General features: G+C 41.0%; 1 protein-coding gene across 1 annotated transcript in view; it reads right to left on the bottom strand.

Moving 5' to 3' along the window:
• LOC149152857 (uncharacterized) overlaps positions 1-12,425 on the bottom strand; it is a 42,003-nt gene extending 29,578 nt beyond the window's left edge. Inside the window, exons 1-4 of the mRNA XM_089439967.1 lie at positions 12,085-12,425; positions 11,574-11,722; positions 11,168-11,216; positions 10,736-10,878 (exon numbers count right to left, since the gene is read on the bottom strand). Of these exons, the coding sequence (XP_089296093.1) occupies positions 10,736-10,878; positions 11,168-11,216; positions 11,574-11,722; positions 12,085-12,133 (390 nt within the window). The 5' untranslated portion in view covers positions 12,134-12,425. The remainder of the gene's footprint in view (positions 1-10,735; positions 10,879-11,167; positions 11,217-11,573; positions 11,723-12,084) is intronic.
• Positions 12,426-20,159: the final 7,734 nt, after the last annotated feature.

Genomic DNA, 20,159 nt, shown 5'->3' with positions numbered 1-20,159 from the left:
CTACAACGACTTATATGCGCCACGGTCTAGTTCCTGCATGGTGACAATTATCTTGCAATCTCACACACTTCAATCCTCATAACATCTAATTAAAGCCGACAGAACATCCCTGGTTCCAAGCTCCATGTATAAAGGTCCAAGCTAACCCTCAAATATCGAAGTCGATGCCTCATGAGTCGAGCAAACAAAATACTCAACTAATGCAACTTATTCACGACCACCAGGCAGCTCTGATACCATGTTAAACACGCACATGCTAGTGGACAACAGATTAAGATAAGCATTAGTTGCATTTATTATACAAATGATATACATTTATAATACATTCTAGTGACACTTGATTTCCATATTCCAAGTGGTCTCTTGGACTCCTTTGACTGTTCACATTCCACACCAACCCTTGGCGGATTAGGTGTCCAACATAGACGAATGATCTTTCTTGTTGCTTCGGTAATGAGAGCGGGCACACACTGGTAGCAGGCAGAATTCCACATAACCTGTAAAAGACTCCTTTCCTAACGATGACTAACTTGGAAACTTCAAAACGTCTCGCCTATGCTCAACAAAGACTTCTGTCACTGACCACTTCAGATTTCATTCTTCAGACTGCCTTTTGCAGGGTTAGGTTTTGGTCCTGTTATACTACAGGCACCCACAAAGGTCTGAATTTTTCCACAGACAAGACTCGCATCAAAACTTCTCGAAGATCTGGGCCAAAACCAACTTCAGCTATCAATTTCTTCTTCGTTTAATGCTTCTTGTAACAGCAGAAAATACTCATAGATTCCAATACGTTTGTGTGCTGGAAAAAAGTCAATTCACCAAGATCTCTTCGTTCTTCTTCAGACAACGGTTTCCCACAATAATTTGGGCATACTACTTCCTTTGAATGGATTTTCAGCCACAGTGTGATGTGCAAGATGATTTCAGGGAGCACAGAGAATATGTGTAACCACAAAACATCAATCAAATTGGCCCGACCTACCTCCATATGTTAACGAATTTGACCCAAGTTTTCATTGTTTTAAGAGAGTAGCTCCTGCAGTCAAAATAAACACTCAGACGATAGCTTTGCTGCCTTTATAGAGAGACTTAACCATAACTGAATTTCACTAAGTCTTCTACAGTAATCCTATGCCCAAACTAGAGACTAATCCAAGAATTTTGTTCCTCCTTCAGAAGTATTTTCATGCTGGAAATGGAGAAAAAATGGAAGAAGTGTCAACTAGGGTGGAATCTTTCACCACCGAAATTGACAAGAGATATGGGTTCTTAAAACCCTCAAAGGCTTAAAGAAAACCTAAATAAATTGATCCACCATGATGATTCCAAATGAATTCAATCCTCCCATATTTATAGAATTCCTAAAGGGATGCTTCTTTTTTTAAATGATTGAGTAATCTTTACTCCAAGCCCCTATTTTGGGTTCTTTTGCCCAGCTGCCCCAAAACTCACCCAATAGTGGAATTTTTGGGGTTTTTCCCCTTTTTGGAGGACTACAGCCTACGGGGATTGATAGGCTACTTTGTCCCTTGAGCAATTAATTCTTTGGGAACATTACAAATTGCAGAGCAATATGGAATGTAGATTCTAAATTAATTTTTTACATTAATTTTTGTATCACAATGATTTATGGTTTGGCCACTAATATTTAGAAGGCTTTTGTTAAATTATGGTATGTTCTATGCTTGGAGTAGTTTACTTCTTTTCTTCTTATTAGCCACAGTTTAGCAATCACATAAACATAAAGTAAAGTGCAGATAGAACATTAAAAGATCGACAGAAAACAAGCCAAGACAAGAGACACAAGATGTGGCGGCTAGCCAGGGACAAACCCCAATGTGGGGAAACCCTTTCATCAAATCTTCTTTTATCTTCAATAGTTCAGCAGGGAGAAATAGTACAATGCAGAATTCTGTAATTTTATAACAGCAGCAGAGAGCCCTAAATCAGCACAGTCAAACTTGGTCAAAATAGCCCCGGGTTGACTTCTAGTCAACTTGAAGAACTCGGTCTTCAACAGTTGTCTTCAGCAGCCCAAAACAGTCCACAAATCTCAGTCAAACAGCAGTCAACACTTGGTCAAAGTCTGGTCAAACCTGCAGCAACTCCTTGACAGTCAACGCTAGTTAAAGGGGTGGTCAAACCTGGTCAAAGTTGCTGAACAGAACTGCAGCTAGCCTAGGAGAGACTACCCAACCCAATCCACAGTCAAGAAAGCCTCCACACTGGTCAACGTTATCCAATCTGCCCACCTACAGCTAGGTCAACCCAAGTCAATGCTACCCTAACCAGAAATCTGCATCTTCCTTCTTCAGCCACACGTGTGAGAGAGAGAGGCTCATCTAATGCGTAGGGGAGAGAGAAGATGAGTGATGAGATGAGTTGCAAATGACTCAACCTCTCTTCTATTTATATGAAACACTGGGCATGTGTGCCACACACTTAGTTGCTGGCCGACCTTGACAATTTGTCAAGTAATTAGAAGTAAATTCATATCTCCATAAAAACTCGTTAGAATCGGATGATCTTTAGATCAATCCTACACCTCTCGATGAGAGAAATCTAGGAAAAATATCAGTAGCCATAAATAAGGTGACCCACATGGAGTTTGGCCCTAGTTCCAATTTTAGCACTCCCTCTCAACTAGGGAGAACTCCATCTGCAATCTGTCTGACCGTCACTACTATCCCAGCCAGCAAATGCACTGCCTTGCATAGCTTGGCCCTGCTGTGCTTTGCTCTGCTCGAACTATGAAGAAGAAGAAATGATCGAGGATGTATCATACCATCCTCCACTGACCTGAAGTCAGTCTCAGAGTGTGTCATACCACTCTCACTGATCCCATATCAATATCAATGATCCCAATCAATGGAGGTCATCCTAGCATATGGAGTACGGTAGATACAACGATGCATCCATCAATAGTACTACTATGGTCCCTAACCCCATTTCCCTGCTCATTGATTAGATGAGAGGTACTTCCCATGAGTCCCAAACTGCATGTGTAGGATGCCTCGACAGGAGAACTAATCATCCTGTCCACAGGAGAACGAATCATCCTATCCAATATACGCCACGGAGAACTAATCATCCTGACCCAAAGGAGAACTAATCATTATGTTCCACAGTCGCCACGAAGAACTAATCATCCTAGCCCACAGGAGAACTAATCATCCTATTCCATAGTCGCCACGGAGAACTAATCATCCTAGCCCATAGGAGAACTAATCATCCTATTCCACAGTCGCCACGAAGAAGTAATCATCCTAGCCCACAAGAGAACTAATCATCCTGTTCCATAGTCGCCACGGGGTGTCACAGGGGAAGGTTGAACCTTTCACCCTGTACATAGTGCACCACCAGGGGATGGTGAGTCGCCCTGTGGTCGCATGTTGCTCCAAGAAGTACCCCGCACCCCCCTGGAGCTCCCAGAGCTCAATACATCATACATGACCCTCATAAGAGGGTCTCTGAACGACACCAAGTCGTTCTCGAAAAGTCAAGAATTTGACCTTTCCCAGGGGCTTTGTCAAAATGTCGACGACCTGTTTATCTGTACCGATATGTTGGAGCCTTATTGCTCCCTGCTGCACCATATCTCGAATATAGTGGTACCTGATATCGATATGCTTGGAGCGATCATGAAATACAGGATTCTTTGATAAATGAATCCTGCTCTAGTTGTCACATAGGATCACGGTGGTATCCAATGTAAATCCAAAGTTCAAACAGCTCACTGAAGAGCTTTCACAACCAGACTGCCTCACAGGAGGCCATACTAACAGCGATGTACTCTGCCTCGGCAATGCTCAAAGCCACCAACTTCTGCTTCCTGCTCATCCAGGATATTGAGGCAAATCCCAAAGAGAAACAGCACCCGGAAGTGCTCTTTCGGTCCACCACACTGCCTACCCAATCAGCGTCAGTATATCCAAGTAGTCTCACATCTTCAGCAGTGTATCTCAACCCATGAATGATCGTGCCACGAAGATATCTCAACAGATTCTTGGCACCAATCCAATGTGTGTGGTGAGGCTCAACCATATGTTGACTCAACGTGTTGACTGCAAAGCATATATCCGGACGAGAGTTCACCAAGAACATCAATGCTCCGATGAGTTGACAATACTCGATAGCATTTCGTAAAACAGGTCCGGCAGCACTACCACTTAACTTCTTGAAGTCAAGCTCCATCGGGGTAGTTATGGGCTTGCAGTCCACCATACCGAATCTCTCCAATATCTTCACCACATATTTTCCTTGAGATAGGAAAATCTCCCCTAGCTTCTGCTAGACTTCTAGTCCTAGGAAATAGTGCATCAGTCCTAGGTCCTTCATCTCAAACTCAGAAGCCAACTCCCTCTTACATTTGTGAATGAGAGGGTTTGCCCCTGTTAGAAAGAGGTCGTCAACGTACAGCACCAGTATGAGAGGATTGTCATCTTCAACCTTAAAGTAAAGGTTAGGGTCGACTTCACTCCTAGTGAATCCCAGCTTCATCAAGTAGCTATCAGTCCTTCCATACCACGCTCGGGGTGCTTGCTTCAACCCATAGAGGGCCTTCTTCAACCTGCACACATGAGATTCTCGATCATGAATCTCAAATCCTATGGGTTGCTCCACATAGACTTCCTCTTTGATCAAACCATGCAAGAACGCAATCTTGACATCCATCTGATGTAGGTTCCATCCTTGCGAAGCAGCAAGGGCTATGATCGAGCGGATGGTGGTATATCGGGCAACAGGTGCAAATATCTCGTCATAGTCTATACCTTCCTTCTGAGAGAAGCCACGAGCGACAAAATGAGCCTTATACTTTTCTGCACTTCCATCAACTGCATGCTTTACCTTGTAAAGCCATTTTGAAGTGACAACTGCTTTGTCCTGGGGTCTGGGGACCACGTCCTAAACATCGTTTTTCATGATCGACTCATATTCCTCGGTCATAGCATCCTTCCATACTTGATGCTTGATAGCTTCTGTGAATGACGAAGGCTCATTTTGGATGATCGTGCTCATGATGGTCAGGTATCCCTGATACCTGTTCAGCTTCTTACTTTCCCGGAAGGTTCCTCTGGGTGCAATGTGTCCTTCAGCATCATCAAGTGTCCCCCCAAGCCATGATAGCCTCTTCCTAGAAGAGGAAGGCTCTTGCGGAGGAGGATCAATAGGATCCATAGGTTCTTCCACATCAGGCATCATCTAATCTTCCTTTTCCTTCGGTTCCCTAGTGTCAGCTTCTTTAGATCCCCTTAGAATAGGAAAATTGTCAACTTCACTAAGAGCCATATCTTCGTCAAAGGTGACATCATGGCTAATTTCAACTTCCCTTTGACGAGCCACATAGATTCTATAGCCCTCAGTATTTTCGCCATAGCCCACGAAGATTCCTTTCTTTCCAGATGCACCCAATTTATTCCTTTTCTCCTTCGACACATGAAAATATACAGGACTTCCAAAAATTCTAAAATGAGATACGTCAAGTTTCTTACCAGTGAACATCTCTTCGAGAGTCTTGGAACCCATTGCTTGACGAGGGCATCGGTTTTGTACATATATGACGGTATTTGCATCTTCAGCCCATAGAAACTTCGGAAGTCTTTGATCATGGAGCATAGCACGGACAGCTTCCACAATCGTATGGTTCTTCCTTTCCACCACACCATTCTGCTCAGGAGTATATGGTGTAGTAGTCTCCCTCTTAATGTCAGTCTCTTTGCAAAAGTCATGAAACTCATTGGATTCATATTCAGTCCCATTATCAGTCCTTAAGATCTTGATCTTCTTTTCGGTCTGATTCTCTATCAAGGCTTTGAAGTGCCGAAACCAGGAGAACACTTCATCCTTCTTTTTCAAGAAGTATATCCAAATCTTGCGAGAATAATCATCTGTAAAAGTGAGGTAATATAAATATCCTCCCAAGGAGTTCACGGGCATCATTCCGAATATGTTTGAGTGAACCAACTGCAATATATCGGAGGTCTTGCTTTGGCTTGAGGGGAATGGTCCCCTTTTGAGCTTTCCTTCGGCACATCCTGGACATACACCTTCTTGCTCTAATCTGAACTCGGGCATCCTGGTCACCATTTTTCTCACATCGAGTAGAGCTTTATAATGAAGGTGAGCAAACCTCTGATGCCATAGTTCGAGCTGAAGAGATGTGTCACAAGACATGACACCTAGTGGACTTCCTCCGACCTGATATAATGAATCAACTCGAAACCCAAGAGTGAAAGCATCTTTAAAGTTCTTTTTCCATACACGTACCTTGCCATCGCTAAAGACCACCTTGTAGCCTTTATCTTCCATTGCCGAAATGGACACCAGGTTCTTTTTGAGATCAATTACATATAATACATCTTGTAAATGGATTGTATTTCCCTAATTCAATTGAAGAGTGACATTCCCTACGCCTTTCACAGGATATTTTGAATTGTCCCCAAGAACAATTTCCAGGTTGGTCTCCTTCTCTACCAGATTAGAGAGAGCTTCTCTGTAACCAGTGAAGTGCCTTGAGGCACCACTATCAATAAGCCAATTTCCCAGCGAGTCCAGGGGAGTAGTAGTAGAGAAGGCCGCTGGTAGATAATATTCATCTTGCTTATTGTTAACAATGTTAGATTCATACCTGGAGTTTCTTGCCTTCTTGGGTTGTCCTCTTCCTTGATTTCCAGCATTTCTTTTACCTCTACCATTGGACCTGCCATTCCTTTAATTGTTGTGAGAGTGTTTTTGATCATCGTCATGGAGTCAGTCCCTTTTATCAGGGCACTCCCTCACATAGTGGCCCATTTTATTGCAATTGTAACATTGTCCTTTTCTTCCACCCTTCGGTCCAGCCTTTCCTTTGAATTTAGCCCTGGAATTATTTCTTCTTTTAGCATGAGAAGAAAAGGCAGAGGGATAACCTTTAAGAAAGGGCATTTCTTGCTCTTCCATCCTTGTTTCTTCTTGAATGCATTTGGCCATCAATTCCTCAAATCCAGGAATTACGTTATTGTTGAGAAGAGTAGTCCTGAATATATACCATTCAAGTGGCAGTCCTCCAAGAGTTGTGAGTGTCATTTCCCTGTTAGGAATTACTTCCCCAATAGATAGGAGATCGTTCTTGATCTCGGTGATCCTTAAGAAATATGCTTGCATACTCTCATCTTTGCCCTTCTTAATTTCCTTCAGCTTATTTCTAAGGAACAAAACTTGATTTGCATCATTAACTTTAAATAAACTCACCAGTCTATAGTAGATTTCCTTGGAGGTGGTCAGCTCAGAAACATGGGCCACCAGGTGCTTGTCGATAGAGTCCCGAATGATCTTCCTTGCTTTGACTTCTCCCTTTGTCCACTTGTTTCTAGAAGCAGCGGATGCATTAGATGGAGGCTCAACAATTCTACCTCTCACATGGTCCAACACTTCCTGCTCTTCTAATGTTAAATCGAGAGACATCTTCCATCCATGATAGTCAGACTTCTCACAGAGTTTGCCTTCAGCAGGGAAGTGTGCTAAGGACCCCATGAATTCTTTAAAATAGCTTTAAAAGCCTTCGGTGATTGCTCTTGCTCTTGCTCTTGGGCTTTGTCTTCACCTCAGCTCTGATACCATGTTAAATTATGGTATGTTCTATGCTTAGCGCAGTTTACTTCTTTTCTTCTTATTAGCCACAGTTTAGCAATCACATAAACATAAAGTAAAGTGCAGATAGAACATTAAAAGATCGACAGAAAACAAGCCAAGACAAGAGACACAAGATGTGGTGGCTAGCGAGGGACAAACCCCAATGTGGGGAAACCCTTTGATCAAATCTTCTTTTATCTTCAATAGTTCAGCAAAGAGAAATAGTACAATGCATAATTCTGTAATTTTATAACAGCAGCAGACAGCCCTAAATCAGCACAACCAAACTTGGTCAAAACAGCCCCGGGTTGACTTCCAGTCAACTTGAAGAACTCGGACTTCAACAGCTGTCTTCAGCAGCCCGAAATAGTCCACAAATCTCAGTCAAACCACAGTCAACACTTGGCCAAAGTCTGGTCAAACCTGCAGCAGCTCCTTGACAATCAACGCTGGTCAAAGGGGTGGTCAAACCTGGTCAAAGTTGTTAAACAGAACTGCGGCTAGCCTAGGAGAGGCTGCCCAACCCAATCCGCAATCAAGAAAGCCTCCATGCTGGTCAATGCTATCCAATCTGCCCACCTACAGCTAGGTCAACCCAAGTCAACGCTGCCCTAACCAGAAATCTGCGTCTTCCTTCTTCAGCCACACGTGTGAGAGAGAGAGGCTCATCTAATGCATAGGAGAGAGAGAAGATGAGTGATGAGATGAGTTGCAAATGACTCAACCTCTCTTCTATTTATATGAAACGTTGGGCATGTGTGCCACACACTTAGCTGCTGGCCGACCTTGACAATTTGTCAAGTAATTAGAAATAAATTCATATCTCCATAAATACTCGTCGGAATCGGATGATCTTTAGATCAATCCTACACCTCTCAACGAGAGGAATCTAGGAAAAATATCAACAGCCATAAATAAGGTGACCCACATGGAGTTTGGCCCTAGTTGCCAATTTTAACAGCTTTCTTTAGGTGAGCTACATTTAGGGGGTGTTGAAGAATGTAACTATGCTCGATCTTCATAATTTATATATTATAATTAAATTCATTGTAAAAATCAAAAGAAAGAAATATATATATTTTGAAAAGCATGGGTTTCATGCTCTATATTTTATCAACTAGGTCAAGCATGTTCTTCATGCTTTAGGGTTTACTGAGTCAACTAAATATTTGTTATATGTATAAGACCCTTATGGGCACCTTGTATCAAGAAAGAATTCTTAAAACTCAATGTAAAAATGTCATTTTGAAACTCCCAAGCACCAAGTCGGCTCTCCCAGCTAAGTCAGCCTAGAAGAGGCCCTCGACATCTTAAGAAGGTATAAATAAGAAGGGCATTCGACCTATTTGGCAATTAAGACCCTTATGGGCACCTTGTATCAAGAAAGAAGTCTTAAAACTCAATGTAAAAATGTCATTTTAAGACTCCCAAGCACCAAGTCGGCTCTCCCAGCTAAGTCAGCCTAGAAGAGGCCCATTCGACATCTTAAGAAGGTATAAATAAGAAGGGCATTCAACCTATTTGGCAATCAATCAATCCACAAGTTCGATTTGCAACAAAGACAAGAGAAAAAGGGCAAGTGAAGTCAAGAAGGAGGAGAAGAATCCAAGCGAAGAAGTAAAAATCTGATTTTTGACCTAATACAATTCACACGTGTGTGTTTTTTTAGTTTTTTCAGTCACTACTACATTCCAACATTGCAGGCCGAAAATTGCAGGGTCAAAGTCTGAAGCCGAGATCTTGAAAGTTGCAGGAAGAAGAAGCGTTGACCTTTGTTGACTTGACAATTGTGGAGAAGATACTTTGGAGAGTTGACTTGGTGTTTGGTGGAAGCCTCTTGGCCTTGCTTTGAGTCTCAGTTGTCTCATTTTGACTTGGTTCTATATAGAGAAGAGTTTTTGGGTTTTCCACCAGGAGAGGGGTTTTGCCCTGGCTGAGAGCCTATATATTGTGTCTCTTATTCTTGTGATCTTCTCACACTTTAATTTGGTAATTGTTTGATGAAAGAAGAAGTAATAATAAAGAATTCAAGGCCAACACATACTCACAAATAATTATCAAGGAAAGAGGAATCAAAACCCTAGTCTCTATTTACATTGATTTCTTAACAGGGGGTTGGTAGGAAAATGTAGGGCAATGATAGTTATTTAAAGGACTGAAGCACACTCTGTTACAATGTCTAAAAAAGAAGTTTATAACGGAAGATCATTTATCCTGAAGGCGCAATTGAACTATATGCTATAAACAAACTTTTCAGCCATATACGAGGGGCAGACTTTTGGGAAATATTTTTGTGTTGCAGTCTGTAAGATATTGATAATTGGGGCATGTGCAGTACCCAGGTCCCGTAGTGCTCTTGGAGTTGCTTAGGCCTAAGTTGGCTCCCACACCTCCTTAGAAAAAATTTCCTTATCTCATCCACTCTGGTTTTGAGTGTTTTCCTCATATTTTGTGCTGCTCCTATGCTTGCCAAAATAGTCTACATATCTTTCGAGATAAAAGGGGAAAAAGCCTAAAGGATTATGTTTCCAGATATTCACTTTTTAGATCTTCTGATGAGGATTTCAGATTTTTGTTTTCATCTTTAGAACTTTCAATATTTCCTCAGGTTTTCAGATTACAGTTCGCAGGTTTTTCCAATTATAACAGTGAATTTCAGGTCCAATACATGACAGTCCTTATGACAGTAGATTTTCTACAACACTTTTCTGTGTAATGGCAGATTTCTAGTAGGCTTATCCTCATTATAACGTTAGAATTATAACATACTATTGCAAATAGAAAGATGGAAGAAGATGCAATTAATGCAGCTATAATTTTTGGAGAGTATGGTCTCAGATGTTTGAGTGAATTTAACTCTCTGGTTTCTATTATTGTATGGTTGAATTTATTGCACTTTAGTTGGTTTATCCTTTCTTCTGATTTCCTTGTCTTTGCCTGGCATTAGATCTTCATCTTTCCATCATATATATGCAAACACCGTAACCTACAGTGCCACTATAACCAAGTTACAGATTTCTGCTATTTTTAACCAAACAATCCAACTTTGTGATGAAAGTTTATTTCTTCTCTCTTGTTATGACAAAAGGTTTTCTGGATATTTTTAAAATAAATAACTTACCTCTTCCTGAAAGCGTTGAAGCATGAGGCGGCGTTGCTCTTTGTCCACAGAAAGAGGATCAAGCTCACCTTGGCCAGATATAGGTGATGGCCATGTCTGCCCTTTATCCCGCTTTTGTAAAGTTATGTGCATTACATCATCTTCTGTTCTCATCATCACAACAAAGTTACTTCTCCGAAATGGGTATCATCTTGTGGAAATGGATTGAATAAATTAATTAGCTGTTTCGTTTTTAACAAGAATGGTTAATTTTTATTGAAAAGTTGCTGCAGCCTGCAGATGTTATCACATTAAAGAATTTAAGAATAGATTAAGGATTTTCTAATATTTTCCTTAGATACTGAAGAATCAAGATATAGACCTCCTCTATTAACTACAAGCCATTGCATAGTTAAAAGCCCAAACATGCCTATTTTTCCAGTAAATGCTTACCCAGTGTCCAGAATGATGAATCTACTTTCACCGGGCACGTAAGATCATGCTGAAGCATAAAATGAAATAAATCAATTAGAATGATTCTGAAGTACTAAGAAAAGCATTAATCTTTAAAATTTGAAAAATAAGTACAAAATCTTTCACCGTATCCTGGTGTCTCTTGAGAAGTGGGGGCATTTGAACCTTGGTGGACAGTATGGACAATTTCACTTTACCAACTAACCATGATGCCATTAACCCCTTTGATTATTTACCATCTAACCAAGACCCAATTGGCCCATTTGATTATTTTGTTAGCACCTCTAATTGTTTTGGTAATATATAGCCCTTGTACACGCATACAACACATTCATCTGTCTGTATATACACAACCCCACCCTCCTACCGCTATTTGTATACTCACGTTAAGGTATGGAGAACTCCCCTTAATTCCAACTTCTAGGTGCTTGGACTGGATCTTGCAGTAAAACAGCTTGGTGGGCACATTTTGAGGAAGAGAAATGTATATATTGGCTTCCTCTAAAGTTTGATCCCACTCAAATACCTTCTGGCCTGGACACATTAAAACAGAAACAGTCGGTCCTCCCTCATCAAAGATTGAATCAAGAACCACAAAAAATATAAGAAAAAAACATAAATAAATACATCGGGCTTCCAATTTTAGTAGCGAAACTCTTCAAACCAGAATGCTAAATCAGCATAGGCATGCAAATAAGAGTTAGAAATTTAAACTTGGGAAAAGAAAGAAGAAAAAACACACACAAACTATACAATTTTCAGGCTTCGGACAAGGGAAAAATACAAGAAATACAGACCCAACAAACCAATGGGTTAAATGGAAAATCTCCCAGGCAGAATTCTTTATTTCTATCAAAATCTGTTTCAAACCTGAACCGAAGAAATTACATGCTTACCATTGTGAATGAAACTGTGACGCTTTTCTGGGGCCAGCTTTTCAGACATTGTGGACGGGTTTGGTACCAATGAAATGCTAAACGATCGAACTTGTGACCAAATTCCAGTAAAACTGCTACAGATTCGAGACCTTGTGCGCACTTTGAAAGAGGAATTATCTCACATGGTCAATAACTCTACGTAGCTATAATTCTCACCACGGTCTCCAGAAGCCCCGCTAAAATGCCATCGAATCCCTTTTCGCTGTTTTTCACATTTTTCAGTAAACCACACGTAGACGCAGTTAATAATACAGCCTATGTAAACGTTTATTAATCAATTGAATTGAAGGAATTTTAATGAGGTCCATCCTATGACGCCGTATAAGGGACTCTCGAGCTCCAAACTTAAAGGGAAAAAAATATCATATAATGAAAATGAAAATTAAATTTATAGTCTAGGGTACCATTAACTTTTTTCTTTTTTTGCTTTTTGTAATTTAATTTTTTATTTGTTCAAATTAATGATGAACTGACCTAACTTTCTAAGAGTCTCTCACTGAAAAGACAATGCCAAGGAATTGACGTTAACACACTGTTGGAACTTTCTCTAATGTCTTTGAAAGCATCACATTCCAAAATGAAATGTTTTTCCGATTCCACTGCCCCAGAAGTGCAAAAAGTACACACTCGTTCTTCCCAAGCTTCTTTAGGTCTTTTCCACCGACCTGTTTCGCACCGTAGTTGATGCGATTTAGTTCTTAATTGAGCAAAGGAATCTTTGCTCTCCATGGAATGCTAACTCCAATATATTCTTTTTGTTGGAGATCACAACTGGGGTTGAATTTTTTAAAATATTACTTCTTCTTTCTACCAACTATTTTCCCCATATACGCTTATGAAACTTCCCCATAACAAAACTCTTTAAATCCTTGTTATTTGTGGGACATGCATTGAGGTAAATATTCCAGTTTTGCATCCATTTGTTGTTTTGTCTCATTCATGATTTCTTTTTTTCACTCATTCATTCATTGAAGATAACTTTAGGCCATCTACTTTCTCTCATTTTCTCAATTCTTTGTAGATACTTTATGAGAAACACCATAGCAATTGCCTCGATGGAAGTTGCTCATGTTTCACTCAGCATTACCTCATAAGAGAGTTTCTCTCCATTATAGTCTTTTTGCTATGAATCTTATCAAGAATTTTGTAGTTTTGTGAAGCTTTGGTACTTCAAACTGTTTATTTAAATTATCCATTTTCATATTGTTTTCAAATTGATTATGAATGTCCTCATAAATCAGATATTCCATGATGAAGTGTCATTCAATTTCAGTGTTTCATATCGCCGGTCTTCAACTACACTACAAAAATTTTAGCCTTTCCCTTGATTGTGGCACACAATTAGTATTTTCTTCATGTGACCATGTTGGGTTGAAATTTTTGGCATAGTGTTTTTTTTTTTTCAGTGAATATTTTTCCCACATGGCAATCTTGATTTTTTCAAGCACCCAATTTTTATCTCCCCTTTAGAATTAGGACAATCTTTCCAATTAATTCCCCATTTGCCTATCCACTTGTCATTTTGCTTCCTCTAAGTTTTTTTCGTACAGTTTAGCTCCCCTGCAACAATCATCTTGGGCCAACTGTGTTCATCCATGCCTTTCAATTTTTTTAAATAACTTAACAAACGAATGAATGTTAAAGCCTCCATTGGGAACATATCAGCCTCAATTAGTAGGATCTTATATGGGACCATTGATTTGACTTCGAGGTTACTAGTGATTAAGTGCTTTTGAATTCTTTCTAATTGTCTCTGCTTGTGATTTGACATGTTGTCCCCCAATCCATAGAAGACAACCGAGGTAAACAACACTCCAAAAAGAGTTTTCATGGTTTTCTAGTCCCGTAATTTTGCTTCGCTGCATCTGTTCTGGAGAAGGTAAGAAACTCTCAATCCCCCTTGAATCGTTTTAGTTATACATGTCTTCCAATTGAGGTTATAGTGAAAAACAATTCCTAGTTATTTGTACTCTTCCACATCTATGAGGTGTTTCCCTCAAATATAAAGCTAACATGTTACTTTTTCCGCTACAAAGAAAAGATCATAACTTTGGTTTTGCTAGTGTTTACTTGCTTCCCAACCTCTTGACAAAAGAGCTCAAAGGCCTTCAAATGTTCTCTCAAACCATGAGATCATTGTGAAAATTCCACAACAGGAACTCCTACTACAACAACTGATGATATTACTCCTATTTGTTAAATTCCTTGAAACAAATTACTTGCAGTTTCCTACGGCAAATATCGTAATACATACACTTCAATCTTCACTTAATTAAATTATAAGTGGAAACAAGAGATTGAGCAAGAAAGAAAATACAACACAATAGACACCGTTATTTTTGGACAAATGTCCCCGGAAAAACCCAATGCGGGAAAACCGGTGCAGCAGTTCTAAGGGTTTATTATTATTAAGCAGTAGTTATGAATACAACTCTGGATGCCCTTTCGGCAAACCAGTTATAGAGAAAAAGACACTGGTATAAAACTTAGTGAGATTACTTCACTTCACCCAGCAAATCCCGGCTGATCTGACAAATGAACTGACTATCCTCGGTTGCAACTGCGTTGCCCCTTCGCAATAACTATGTGGGCATGTGTGGAGCTCTCTAAGGGTTTGTGTTAGCTCTGCACTGGGTCTCCTTACCTCCTGGAGCTCTGACGTCTACCCTCTCAGCTGATCCGGCAGCTCCTCGGCAAATTTCAGACTTCTACTAGAAGGCAACTCTGCGCTGGCCCTTCTGGCTCTGCGTCAAGCCCTGCGTAGGCCCTCTTAGCCTAGCGTCAATCCTTCTTGGGTCTGCGTTGCCTCCACTGGTGCTTCTCTACCTCTCTGTTGAGTATTCGGGGTCCTGGAGAAGATCCTCCAACACAACTATCCCTGCCCCTCAACTACAAGAAATCTACTCAATCAGAATTTCCTCGTGAGAACTTCTCACTTCATAAATTCGATCTCTTGATCTCTCAGTGTATTTTCCAAATGACCCTCAAGCCCCTTCTTATATCTTTCTATTGGACAACCAACGACCTAGATTAACTCATAATCAAAGGCTCAGATTGTTTTAACTTGATCTTCGTCTTTTTTTAGAAGTTACACCCACAATTAGATTAATACCCATTTATATTTTAATTTTCCTAAGTTTAGACCTAGGAGCTCCATTAAAAATATTAATTATTTTAATAAAATCGTCTCTGGATGGAATTTCCTAAAACGCTTTCTGGGTTCTTTGGAATACATGTGCCCAAGCCTCCCTACAAAATTTCAGGCCTAGAGCACATCTGATGCTACCCAAAATCAACACTCCATCTTAGCGAGGAATGTGCTCTACCCATATACTGTCGCTGCATATTGCTCTGACTCTAAAGCATCGTCTTCTGCGCTGCTGATGTCTGACATGTTGTACACCAACTACTACATTGTTGCTATAGTTGTACTGCTGCCTTTAACGATGCCACTGCCAATACTACATCTGTACAACTTCCTCTCAAATGTTGCATCTACTATGTTGCTAGCACTGCCACTGCTAACATTGCATTTGTACTGCAACTCAATTGTTGAGAGAAGCAATTGTAAAACATCCAAAATTATTGAACTAACTGTGTTCAGTATGATACCACGTGAATGTTGGAACTAACTACTGCTAGTCTCCGCACTCACCCTCTGAATGTACTCCATTGTTGCTGACCTCTGCTTTGTGCCATCTGCGTTGCTGCCAACTCTAATATGTGCTTCTCAGACTCTGGCGCTCCTAGCCACTGCAACTGTCTCCTCAACACTCCTCGGCATCATCCAACACTAGTCCATCCTACTACTCCTAATCTGGGCTCCCATAGCAAGGTATTGATTCGAGAGGTGGACTCTTCAAGGATCCTACCCATCTGCAGTTCTTTTGAACTACAACGCCAAATCAGCCCACCTCCCTCTTGGAGGTATCTCGGTTGTCATGGCGAACTCCTCCTCTTCGATCTTCACAGATGCAACCTTAGGATCGTGCTTCTCATCCTTGTCCTTTTTATTCAAAGGACACTGGGATGCATAGTGGCCCATCTCGCCGCATCTAAAACACTTCACCTTGGAGACATCCTTCTTTCGTCTTTGTTGCCCCTGTTGTCCCTTCGATGCGAGTTGCATTCTCCTCCTCCTCCTTGGGCTTCAACCCACTGTTGTTGTTGCTTCTATCAATTTTGACCTTGACCAAGTCTCTCCTCAGCTCCTCTTGTTTTAGCGCTGCCCACATCTCATCCCAATTAGGCATTCCTACTCTGCCCAGGATACTCTAGACAAAGACTTACCACTCATTTGAGACAAAATTAAGGGTAAGTGTTAGGGTCCAACCCTAAACCCTTTATTTATGTAATAAACCCAATGGGGCCGAGTCATAGTCATAGTTAGTTAAAGAGTCAATAAAGTTCGTATTAATAATTGTAAGTGGTTGACCCACATTTAAGAAAGGGACCACAATTAGTTGCAAACGGGCCATAATTAATAAATAAAGTGGTTAACCCATGTTATGTAAAGGACCACTAGTTGTTAGGTTGTTGGAGGTCATTTAGCTATAAATAGTCATAGTTAGAAGGGAAAGATCATCGAGTCTTATTTTGTAATCGAGCTCTACTCTACTGGAGGTTGCCCCCTCGAAGAGGCAAGTGAACATTGCATCTATCTCTGAATAATAAAATATTTGTTTTTTTCTCATTTTATTTTGTGTTCTGGGTTGTATTTCTTCGCATATTTGGTATTCTGGAATTTATCGCGGGTCAATAGCATAACAAGTGGTATCAGAGCACTTTCCAGGGCCAGTTGTACCTTCAATTTTTGTAGATTTTTTTTTTTTGGGCTAGAGACGTGTTTTGGCGTCTTTAAACCACGGGATCTATCGTTGAGTGCATAAACCTGTGGAATTGGGGAAGCATGCACACAAGAAATACAAGAGGTGGTCACGCTTGTTGGACTCCGTTGTTACCCTGTGGGTACCCCTTCAAGTAGTAACGCATTAGACAGAACCACGCACGGACTACACTTCCACGTACCCTTTGGGTATATCGGAAGCCCCCTAAGCTCACTTGAAACCTCGCCTTAGATAAGTCGTCGGCCGTCTTGCTGCTATAGTATACTGAGAACAACACTCGGGAAGATTACTCGCGCGTACGATAGGGTAGTCGGGTAGTACGACTAAGGGTATGGTTGATCCTCCTTAGTTAGCGCCCTAAAAGATTAGGCCGAGTACTATTGTTGGACCCTTATGTATATTGCGATCTGTAGCACCTGACACTCCTTTGTGACCATAGTTCCCTCTGCTATCTGAAGATCGCCCATTATCTTATCTTCTAGATCAGATCCAGCAGTTGGGGTTCTACTGTCGTAGTACAATTCAGATCTCACAGTTGGGGTTCCGTCACCATTGCACCAATCATATCCAACAGTTGGGGTTTTGTCGCCACGATGCAACTCACATTTAGCAGTTGGGGTTTCGCAGGAAGATCTGATTCTCTGCATAGTGAGGCTTGTTGCTGCTATAGTCCGGGCTGGATTTTCGCAAGACATTGGACAGGATCAAGTTTTATGGAATTCAGCCACTACAATATTGAGCAACGGGGAGTAAAACTCCATTCGGAGTAAAAACCTAGACCATAAGATTCAAGACGAAGAGCTAATCGCAGTGGTACCATTCACTTGTTAGCCTCAATTTTCTAGCAGTCCCAACAAAACTTCGGAGTGACTTCAAGTGACCGAGATCTGTGTATGGTAGAAACCAGAGCTCAAGTCATGGCCAATAAGAAGCTCAATCGCCTTGAAACAAGGTTGGATGAGTTCAAGGACCAACTGGACACCATTGCAAAATCGATTGCACAATTCACCAAGAGCATGCCGGGGTCTCATCAAGAAGCGCACAATATTGATGAACACCTCAAAGGAGAATCTAGCCATAATATTCACTTCCATGGAAATCACCAACATTCCCACCCTCAGCCACCCAAGCTGGACATGTATAAATTTGATGGCTCTAATCCGATAGTATGGGTAGCACAGATGGAACAATATTTCACCCTGAATGATATCTGCGATGATCAAACTAAAATATGTGTGGGAGCCCTTTACTTGGACCAAGAGAGATGGCAATGGTGGCAGTGGCATCTGAAATGTTATCCCGAGAACATAACTTGGCACGTGTTCTCAAAATCCCTTTGTGACCGCTTTGACAAAGAATCTAATTTTTTGGGCCGTCTCACTAAGCTCCGATAGACAGGCACAATAAAAGACTACATTACAGCCTTTGAGACATTGGCCATCAGAACAAAAGGTCTAGGAGATGAATTCTACTTGGAGTGTTTCATCAGTGGTCTTAAAGAAGCCATCCAAGCACATGTCTGGATGCACCACCCACCTACATGGATGGACGCTTGCAAAAAGGTTGTCAAGGTGGAACTTGCCTTAGCTGCCCAGTCTACTCGTCCAAATTTCATAGCCAAGGGGCGTCCCATCCAGGTTCAGTGTCCTACCCAAACACTTAAGGTTCAAAAGGTGTCTCCAACAGAAATGGTTGAATGAAGAAAACAAGGATTGTGCTACTACTGTGATGACAAATACTCCTTGAGGCATAAATGCAAGGAACCAAAATTCTTTCAAATTGATGTTACTGATCACATCTCATCTGAGGAAGCCCCACCCCTTGGGGGTCTAGAGGACGAAGTTGAGGAAACCCAACATGACAATGATCTCACAGCTACACCAGATGAACCAGTTATCTCGCTACATGCTTTGGTGGGCATTTATGCGCCCCAAACTCTCAAAATCATAGGCTTTCTTAAACATCGCCCCATAGTGGTATTGATTGATAGTGGCAACACTCATAAATTTATCCATAAGCAAGTCACTAAAGTTGTTCATTGTTTTGGTGTTATTTGTCCTAGCATCAATCCTTATTCATCACCAGTGGTCATGGTGCTCAAGAAAGATGGAGAATGACGCATGTGTCAGGACTTTCGGGCCCTCAACAAGCTCATTGTCAAAGACAAATTCCTTATTCCGGTTGTTGATGATCTGCTTGATGAACTACATGGTGCTCAATTCTTTACCAAGCTCAATCTTCGCTCTGGCTATCACCAAATACACATGAAAGAAGTAGACATTCCCAAGACTGCTTTCCGAACTCATGAAGGCCATTATGAATTCTTGGTCATGCCATTTGGTCTCTGTAATGCTCCATCTACTTTTCAAAGCCTCATGAATCACCTACTGAAACCATATCTCTGAAAATTTGTCCTCGTCTTCTTTGATGACATTCTCATCTACAACCTAACTTGAGAAAAACATCTTCAACATGTAGACCTGATCTTGCAACTACTCTGGAATCACAAATTATTTGTCAAATTGTCCAAGTGCTCTTTCGGCATGGAAGAAGTCGAGTATTTGAGACACATTGTGGGTCGTGAAGGTGTCAGGGTTGATCCCAAAAGGATACAGGCAATGCAAGATTGTCCCCAACCAAAAACCTTGAAGAGTTTGAGGGGATTCTTGGGTCTCACTAGCTACTATCGCAAATTTGTTCGCAATTATGGCCGCATTGCTAGACCCCTCACTAACCTTCTCAAGAAAAAATCATTCCTCTGGACTGATGTAGCATAACAGGCGTTTGTGGCTCTCAAATAGGCCATGTGTTCTGTTAGTGTCAGTACTTGCAACCTTCCACCAATGATCAAACATGCTCTTACAAAGTGGTCTTAGGGTGTCAAAGTCAATTTTTTTCATTTTAGTGAGTCTTCAAGTAAAAATTTGGTCACTCGGTATTACGTCTAGGACTGTTTTCACTCCTTCCAAAGTTTTCCAAGTACTGGTCCATGCCACCCCTCAGCTGAGTGTACCATCATTAAAAGAATTTTCATCATTATTACAGTTTCCAAACTATCATTTGTAAGTGAGTGGGTCATATTATACTTGGTTAACTCAGTTGTGCTTTTAAGGCTTATTTCCCTCTCCTAGGGTTTTGAGGACATTTTTCTTGGTTCCATGAATCCCAGATCAAAAAATCAACAAA

The sequence above is a fragment of the Pinus tabuliformis genome, chromosome 9, assembly GCF_031772625.1.
Source record: "Pinus tabuliformis cultivar Carrire ecotype Pingquan chromosome 9, CPIR1, whole genome shotgun sequence".
Lineage (NCBI taxonomy): Eukaryota > Viridiplantae > Streptophyta > Pinopsida > Pinales > Pinaceae > Pinus > Pinus tabuliformis.
The sequence above is the reverse complement of the archived record's forward strand: the minus strand, read 5'-3'. Positions and strand labels throughout refer to the sequence as shown.